Source organism: Drosophila tropicalis, unplaced genomic scaffold, assembly GCF_018151085.1.
Source record: "Drosophila tropicalis isolate 14030-0801.00 unplaced genomic scaffold, ASM1815108v1 contig_1190, whole genome shotgun sequence".
In the NCBI taxonomy this organism is placed as follows: domain Eukaryota; kingdom Metazoa; phylum Arthropoda; class Insecta; order Diptera; family Drosophilidae; genus Drosophila; species Drosophila tropicalis.
Genome location: NW_027172561.1, coordinates 3562905 through 3572936, shown reverse-complemented (window position 1 = coordinate 3572936; position 10032 = coordinate 3562905). Strand labels below are relative to the sequence as shown.

At 33.8% G+C, this 10032-nt stretch overlaps 1 protein-coding gene across 1 annotated transcript; it reads right to left on the bottom strand.

The window, feature by feature from the left end:
- Positions 1-4026: 4026 nt before the first annotated feature.
- Positions 4027-4800, bottom strand: CheA75a (Chemosensory protein A 75a). The gene is made up of 2 exons (XM_068293601.1): positions 4741-4800; positions 4027-4656 (listed from the first exon to the last, which is right to left on the bottom strand). Exons 1-2 carry the CDS (start codon positions 4792-4794, stop codon positions 4153-4155), a joined length of 558 nt encoding a protein of 185 aa, XP_068149702.1. The 5' UTR covers positions 4795-4800; the 3' UTR covers positions 4027-4152.
- Between the last annotated feature and the right edge of the window lie 5232 nt (positions 4801-10032).

Here is a 10032-nt window from a genome sequence, read left to right as displayed (position 1 = left end):
ATGAAAGTCAGTCGAATGGCCATTTTATGATGCTTTAATAAATAAAAAACTAAATAAAATAATGAACCCTAAATCAGATGTTACCCCAGCAAAGGGAAGTTACTGAGTGAGAAAATGAATGTCTTGCCCCGGTATTTATACAGTTTTCTAGCAAGTTTTCCGGCCTACTTGATAAAAATAGACATTTTAAAAAAGTTATAAAATTTGGCAACACTTTTAATCGATAGTTTAAGAATCACTTGTTATCGAAGTAACTTTAGCTTTAAATGCCCTTTTCCGTTTCAAATCACCGTTTTAGGGATAATATCATTTATCCCTACATACATACATTTGTAAATATTGCCTTTGTAAATATATAAGTATTACTAATAATAAAAAGTAACAAAAGTTAACACTGCGTGCACTGCGAATCGCTTAAGAATGTTGTCTCATTTTTGATAAGCAAATTGTTAGAAATCAGCCTTGCACTCTTGATTATTATTTGCTTAAGCTTACGTATTAACTGTGTTGCAAAATATCTTTCGATACATTAAATGGTGAATCTATGAATATTTAAAATAATCACCTCATGACATCCAAAATCTTCCTACAGTCTCAATTTGAAGCTTAAACTATTATGGACACAAAAAGAGAAATAAATAACCTATTACACAAGTTTGGTTTAAGCGCTTGGTCCAAAAAATACAACAATAATTCTCGGGATGAGCTCAATTTTTTATATTTTAGATGTATCGATTACTATAATTGTTCTTAATTTACACACTTTTGATTAATCATAACATTGAATAATCGATTAATAAATGGTATTTGCCATCACTAAATATCGTATCATTTCGATATCCAGTTGATATGAGATATATCCTCAGATCCTAGATCCATGTTTATATTCTTAATATACATACTTGTAGCTATATGTATGTATCTGAACCACTTTTCAAACCAACCTCTTAGCTGTAAATGTATATATATATATATATTTCATTTTGGGGCCAACCAAATGGCATAATTGACTGCCCCGTGCCCCATGGCCCCACTGCGGTGGTGGTTTGTTTTACGGCGTTTGTGTTGCGACCCATACGTGAGATATGTACCTGAAAATGCAGTTACAACAAGGCAGAGACAATTGATTTATGTTTCATCATTAATACCAATCAAAAGGTAAATGTATGAAACGGCAAAAAAGCAAACAAAAAAAAAAACATAAACAAAAACCCAAAACCAAAAACAAATGTTTACAACAAAGTGACAAAAACGGGCAGGGGCATTTTTAACACTTTTGCATACATCAAACTTGTGGACTAGTTTAACATTAGATGAATTATGCTCATTACATTATGTAGTCTTTGGTTAATTTATTTGACCTACTCATAAAAGCTTTCAATAACTATTGGACCTTTGAACCTTTTGGTTGCAACTGTACACGATTTGAAAAAATGTCGGCATTATATTTGTGATTGACAATTTGTTGTAGTCGGCACCAAGGGGCGTTCTTACACACTCCCTCGCCTTTTGCATTTGCATCAGAGGGTCTTATCAACTTAAAGCCAAAGCATCATCTAATGTCATGCCTGGCTAAAGATGAGGTTGAGAGGGAGAGAAAAAGGAGCACAAATCCCTAAAGTAAGCTGAAGATGGAAGTGGAGCTGGCAATACACACACACATACGAACTGTCACTTGCTGTTTGCTACGGTGTTGATGCTCTATTTGACAAAATGAGAAAAAAAGGGATATTTGTTGTTGCTGTTGATCGGGCACGAGGGGCGCACGCGCTCAAGTCATTTTGGGAACCAACATGTGTTGCATATTACTTGGAAAATGCCTCAAATAGTTGCGGCTTGCAGATGTAGCCTAACACACATGCATGTGGCATGCATGTTCCTTCCCCCAATCATATCCACCGTCACCACCGCCACCACCTTCTAGTCCTCATGTTGCTTCTGCTGTTGCTGCTGCTGAAAATGCCAAGTTAAAGTGACGTTTTCATTTTTCGGAAAATCCCCTCATTTGACTTTCTGTGCTATTTATAGGCGTGTGGCTGGCGTGCGTTTAGTCCCCCTTCATTTACTGAATGAATCTTTATAAATAAAACAATACACATCTATGTATGTATGTACAATTGGGGGAAATCCATCCGTGAAAATGTAAAATATCTCCTGCTGAGTTTTCTTTCTCACTCTGGGTGCACTTTACGTGAGTTTTTCTTTTTGTGTTTTCATTTGTCTCTGCCTCCGTCCATGTTGCTGTTTTTTTTTCTTTCCATTGTTTATAAATTTTCAATTAATGCTTTATTATCGCTAAAGATTTTCTTTTCGGTGTTTTTTTTTTCCGTTGGGCAGTCGGGGAAAAAAATGTATTTTTCCACACATTCTGATGATGAGCTGTTGATGATGGCTGCTTTAGGGGGTTTGGGAAGGGCGACCAATGTCTTCTAATGAATTTTGTCGGCGAGGTAAAATGAAAGCGTTACAAACAAATTAATTTATTTTTATTTTAGTTGCTTGTTTTAACACCCAAAATCATAATTTCAGATGTACTTTTTTTTTTTTTTGTGTGGATGTGGGTGAGGCTTGTGTGTGGGGGGGTGGGGGGATGTTGTTGTTTGAATTTACATAGTTGAAATATTATGAGATTAGGGTGTCGATTGATTTTGGTTTTTTAGTTCTGTGTAAATCTGTAAAACAAAATAAAGATACCAGCAAATAATAAAAGTTAACATTTCTTTAAGCAAATTTACATACATATTTACATTTACGTTAGAAAAAATATCAAAGAAGCTAACTTCGGCTATGCCGAAGTTTATATACCCTTGCAGTCCTTGACAATAAAAATTTTACATGTTGAAAATTTCTTTTCTGCAACTTAATTCAACTCTAGAATTTTTTCTTCTTCTTCCCTCATTCCCAAAGCAAAGCAGTTCATATACCGTTGCGTGTTGTGTGTATGCACGTACTCTGTTGATGACGAATGACATAGTAGACAGCAAGCAGCGCTGCAGCAGAGCCAATTTATATTGACTGTAACTGGCGTTCTATTTATCCGATCGGATTGAAATTTTGGGATATAATGTTTTGCATCCAATACTATCACGTTAGTAAACTTTATGGGAATACTCCAATTTTTATGAATTTTTTTTCAAATGTTTCTTCTAGAGCTATATGATATAGGGGTCCGATCCTGATAATTTTCATACTTGAACTGCCCCAGATAATAAAAAACACAGAAACAATTTCAGAATTTGAACCCGATAGCTTTTAAGATGGCTAAGTAAAACGCATACGCACGGACGGTCAGAAGGACATGGCTATATCTACTCAGCTTCTCATTCTGATCAAGAATATATATACTTTATGGGGTCGAAAACGTCTTCTTCTGTGCGCTACAAACATCTGACCAATTTTATAATACCCTCTGCAAAGGTATAAAAATTGAAAGGAAAATTAGACCAACAATTATAAAACGATTTGCTCGTTATAATGAGCGTTAGAAATAAAAGCTTATATTCAAATATCATTACGCTTACCTGAAAAACTATTTTACTTTTAATAGCATCATGTAACAAAGAAACTATTAACAACGCCCTTGTAAAATATGTATAACTTTATTTTCGGGACAAAAGTGTCACTACTCTATTTCAGAACGTTCCTACTGTAAGTTTGCGTTTACCTAGTCGTGGATTCGCTTTAAAAATAAAAACATTTCGTTTAGATATTTTTGACTTATACATTTAAAAATGAGGAAGGAAAGCGGAGAAATTTCTTTAAATGTTAAGAAATTAACAACAAAGCTTCCTTTTATGAAAATTCATAGACGATTTCATAGGCGAATGGTGTTTGGGTAAATAATTTAGAGAAATATAAGAGTTCATGCATTTAAGGGTTAAACATAATAAACATCAGACTTTTAACACCCTTGCTGTTGGCACTCAGCATTTGAAATGGAGTCAATTTAACCATTTGCATCTGTTCGACCGTCTTTATTGCGCTACGTATTAACTAGACGTCTTTGAATTTGAATTGAAATTTGGCTATTGAAGAAACTATTGTTTTTTTTTTTTTTTTTTCGCTTTCAAAGACATTTTTATTTGCTAACAAACAGATAACCATACGAATAATACAATAATAAGAATAACTTATACAACTCCAATTTAAAATCTAACTTTGTCGATCCTCAATCTTGACCACAACAATCAAACCACCAACATTTTTGCCACCACTCCAGAATGTGATGATGGCCTTGACAATGCCACGTGGCACCTGCTGCGGCCAATCCTCGGTATTGAAGAGAACATTCTTAATATAATATTCACCCTCCGGAATGGGGCAAGTATCCTCATCGACAATTGGAAAATTAGTGGTCTCACCCTGTTTCAATGATGGCTGGACAAACTGAACGTAGAATTTTTTAAAGCACTCACATATCGATGTCTGTGGGACGTCCATAACCATACGCTTAAAATCACCGTCACCATTTGGACTTGAATACAATTCGACCGACACTTTAAAATCATCGTTATTCATTTCGCCAAGGAATTTAAATGATCCATTTAAGGCGCGTTCACGCCCAATTGTTTTCAATGTATCGAATAGCACCAATGTCTCACTATCACCCTCGAATGGTTCCAATTTCTCATTGCTGACCACATAGGATTGTTCGGCCTGTCAAAAGGAGAAATGTATAAACCAAATCCCAATAGATTCAAATTGTTTTGGTTTGAAAAGAGAAATTTAAAATTAAATTACCGTAATGTAGCGCACTAGCTGAACAAGGAATATCAGCAACAGAGTGCTCCTCATTTTAAATTATTTATATTTATTTTTATCATTTGAATACATTTTACCTGTCCCTTTTATAGGTAAATTTTTCAATTATTTTAATCACGCCAAAATCATGTAAACATGGATTTAAAACGAATAACAACAAAAACGACTTGTTATTCATTCAAGTGAGCTTCGTGTTAACAATCTTGTTTGCAATCAAAATTTCATTGACCATCATACAATGTTGCAGTTGTAAATTTTATTTTATACAGATATCATGTCTTAAATAATCATGAATCAATGAGAATAACAAACAATTTATATAAATTTTTCCCATATCAAGTCATTTACCAAATTATTATTATTGACTAAGAACTTTTTAAAGCGTTTTGTTTTTTCAATTAATAAGACTGTGATAGTCGAAAAAAGACATGGCAAAATTCGATGGTTTCACCCTATTTCGGGTCCTGCGAATCGAACTGCATTATTAGTTTTTTAAGTTATCACGATGGTTTCATACAAAATTTTTTGCCGAAGTTTTTCATCAAAGTTGCCATTTGATTCTAACTTCTAAAATATTCATTTTTTTATAACTTTCTTCAGCAAAGTTGTTTAGAATTTAAAGGGCTGCAAATAATGGGAAGACATCTAGCCTCTAAATCCGTCCGTTCCCGAGATTTGTGACAAAATGTAAAAAAATAGAATCGTGACCCTATTTCTTTTTTGTATTCTTTCTCGCATTTTGCTAAAATTGATTTTATTCCATTTGAAGTTTGATCATTATATGATAACTTATTTTGCTCAATGGCATATCTAATTTACGATTTATAATATAACCACATAATAAAAATGAATTTAGCCCTTTCAGCCCTTTAAATTCTAAACAACTTTGCTGAAGAAAGTTTTTAAAAAAAATGAATATTTTAGAAGTTAGGAGCAAATAAAAAAAGATCCATTTCGAAAAAATGGCAACTTTGATGAAAAACTTCAGCAAAAAATTTTGTATGAAACCATCGTGATAACTTAAAAAACTAATGATGCAGTTCGATTTGCAGGACCCGAAATAGGGTGAAACCATCGAATTTTGCCACGTCTTTCTTTTTTTTTTTTTTTTTTAATGTGTAATTAATCAAGTAATTCTTTTCATCATATTTTCTCAGTAGAGTGGAAAAATTGGTAGTAACCAAACAGAATGTATCCATGTATGTACAGATATTGGAACAAGAGGTGTTACTCGGTACATTGCATATGTATATTACATGTTACAATTTTTTGATTCCGTTCGTTTTCTTTAAAACAACTACATAGCTTACATGAAACAGAAGGGACATTGGCAGATTAGTTCCTTGTAGGTACTCTACTTAGGAAAATATCTACAAACTTTTATTCCATGTCTGGATGGGCCAAAAAGTTTTGATCATTGCTAAATTCGCCGATTCATTTAACTGTTAGACAAGAAACAGAAGCTTTCTTATGACTGGTATGAGTAAAATTAGGATTTGTAGTCAAATGCTGCGTAGTGTTGAACAATTCTTAATAGATCTTCCAGTGTTTCCATTCACCACTAATGTGAAATTAAACTTTTAAGTTTATCTAACGATTTAGTATAACTACTAAACTCATTATATTTGGAATTTTAATTCATCAATAAAAAAAAAATGGTAAATATTTACTTAAGCTACTCGAGATTTCAGTGTTAAAAAGTGGAAAAATCGACGAAAGCTAGTTGCCAAATCTATTTTTTATTTTTATATTTCTTGATTTTAAAGAACAATTTATAATGTATAGTAAAATATTTGGTAAATATTTACTTAAGCTACTCGATATTTCAGTGTTTAAAAATGGAAAAATCGGCAAAAGTAATTCTTTTGCCAACACTGAAATCTAGCTTTCGTCGATTTGGCGAGCGTCCCGGTAGCCAAATATTTTACTCTACATTATAAATTGTTCTTTAAAATCAAGAAATATTGTAAACTCGACAATATTTTCGATTGATGAAAAGAGTGCGAACAAAAGATTCAAAAAGATTCGAGTGTCCCAAATTTGGTATCCGGCAACACCATCTCAACAATTTGAAAGTTTTTTTAGCCTGTACTTTTAGCTATAATCCCGCTAAAAACATAAAATTTATTTTGTTAATTACACAAAAACAAAGAAATAAATCGCCTAGGCCCACCTGAAGTAGTGCTCTTGGAATTTTTCTCTTTCATTTGATACCAAATTTATGTAGTTTATGCGCGTTTTGGGCTCGAGTAACTTAAGTAAATATTTACCTGGGTATTTACAGCTAACAAAGTTACTTCGATAACAATTGATTCTTAAACTATCGATTAAAAGTGTTGCCAAATTTTATAACTTTTTAAAATGTCTATTTTCATCAAGTAGGCCGGAAAACTTGCTAGAAAACTGTATAAATACCGGGGCAAGACATTCATTTTCTCACTCAGTAACTTCCCTTTGCTGGGGTAACATCTGATTTAGGGTTCATTATTTTATTTAGTTTTTTATTTATTAAAGCATCACAAAATGGCCATTCGACTGACTTTCATCAGCGAACTTTGTGAGGCCAATTTTCATTTGCTGTTTTCCAAAGATTTAGCAGTCGAAATATTTTGGCTTAGGTCCTGTTTTTAAATTAAACGTAATGGACACTTTAATGCCTAGAAAACTTTTATGTGACTGAATATTAGAGCTGATCATTTTTGTTATTTACTTTCCGTGGAAACATACATTGTCTTTGGCAGGCTTCAAATGGTGGCGACAAACAAAAAACAAAACCTTAGAGCGAATTTTCCTTATTTTTAAACTTGCCCTTTTCAATAACTAACTTACCTGTGCTAACTGTCTACGGCTACACCGCTGTCATAGTTAAAATCAAAATTCAGTTCCCTTAACAAGGACTCGCAGCTGGTTGCGGATTGAGTCTTACTTTCATCATCAATTCGGACGACAATTCTATAGCCATGTGATGACATCACCTTTACGGGGTATCAACTGATTAAAAGTCACCTTCAATTTGAATTGAATATACATTCAATTTTTATTCGAATTTTCCTTATTTTTAAACTTGCCCTTTTCAATAATTAACTTATCTGTGCTAACTGTCTACGGCTACACCGCAGTCATAGTTAAAATCAAAATTCAGTTCCCTTAACAAGGACTCGCAGCTGTTTGCGGATTGAGTCTTACTTTCATCATCAATTCGGACGACAATTCTATAGCCATGTGATGACATCACCTTAACGGGGTATCAACTGATTAAAAGTCACCTTCAATTTGAATTGAATATACATTCAATTTTTATTCGAATTTTCCTTATTTTTAAACTTGCCCTTTTCAATAACTAACTTACCTGTGCTAACTGTCTACGGCTACACCGCAGTCATAGTTAAAATCAAAATTCAGTTCCCTTAACAAGGACTCGCAGCTGTTTGCGGATTGAGTCTTACTTTCATCATCAATTCGGACGACAATTCTATAGCCATGTGATGACATCACCTTAACGGGGTATCAACTGATTAAAAGTCACCTTCAATTTGAATTGAATATACATTCAATTTTTATTCGAATTTTCCTTATTTTTAAACTTGCCCTTTTCAATAACTAACTTACCTGTGCTAACTGTCTACGGCTACACCGCTGTCATAGTTAAAATCAAAATTCAGTTCCCTTAACAAGGACTCGCAGCTGTTTGCGGATTGAGTCTTACTTTCATCATCAATTCGGACGACAATTCTATAGCCATGTGATGACATCACCTTTACGGGGTATCAACTGATTAAAAGTCACCTTCAATTTGAATTGAATATACATTCAATTTTTATTCGAATTTTCCTTATTTTTAAACTTGCCCTTTTCAATAACTAACTTACCTGTGCTAACTGTCTACGGCTACACCGCTGTCATAGTTAAAATCAAAATTCAGTTCCCTTAACAAGGACTCGCAGCTGTTTGCGGATTGAGTCTTACTTTCATCATCAATTCGGACGACAATTCTATAGCCATGTGATGACATCACCTTTACGGGGTATCAACTGATTAAAAGTCACCTTCAATTTGAATTGAATATACATTCAATTTTTATTCGAATTTTCCTTATTTTTAAACTTGCCCTTTTCAATAACTAACTTACCTGTGCTAACTGTCTACGGCTACACCGCTGTCATAGTTAAAATCAAAATTCAGTTCCCTTAACAGGGAATCGCAACAGTTTGCGGATTGAGTCTTACTTTCATCCTCAATTCGGAGGATGATTCTATAGCCATGTGGTGACATCCATCTGATGGGGTATCAACTGAGTACAAGTCTCCTTCAATTTGAAGTGAATACATATTCGGTTTTTATTTGAATTTTCCTTATTTTTAAACTTGCCCTTTTCAATAATTAACTTACCTGTGCTAACTGTCTACGGCTACACCTCGGCCTATAGTTAAAATCAAAATTCAGTTCCCTTAACAAGGATTCGCAGCAGTTTGCGGATTGAGTCTTACTTTCATCCTGAATTCGGACGACAATTCTATATCCATGTGGTGACATCACCTTTACGGGGTATCAACTGAGTACAAGTTTTCTTCAATTTGAAGTGAATACATATTCAGTCTTTATTCGAATTTTCCTTATTTTTAAACTTGCCCTTTTCAATAATTAACTTACCTGCGCTAACTGTCTACGGCTACACCTCGGCCTATAGTTAAAATCAAAATTCGTTTCCCTTAACAAGGAGTCGCAGCAGTTTGGGGATTGAGTCTTACTTCTATTCTGAATTCGGACGGCAATTCTATAGCCATGTGGTGACATTCATCTGAAGGGAGAACAACTGATTAAAAATCTCCTTAAATTTTAATTGATTATGTACCTATATCTAATTTTTATTTATTCGTGTTTTCCTCATTTATAAACATATTTCTTAAAAGAATTTCTATTGATAATTCAAATTCATCCTCGACAACAAAAGATCTTGGCCCACGAAGTCAGAATACAAATATATAGGCGTCTTACTCGAAACCAGAGGGCCGGGGCTAACTTCGACCGCGTCAAAGTTTGTATACCCTTGCAACTTTTTTGGTAACTCTTTCCTTACCTATTAGCCATCAATGTGCAAGAACGTTTTATCTAAAAAGGCGTATGTTTGCGAAAGAATGGCATACAATCATAGGAAATAACGAAGATATTGATCATCTGTCACTGTTTTCCAGCGATAGTTCCTATGGGAGCTATATGATATAGTCTCCCTATCTTGATCAAATTCGGCACAGTAGTTTATAGGTGTAAACT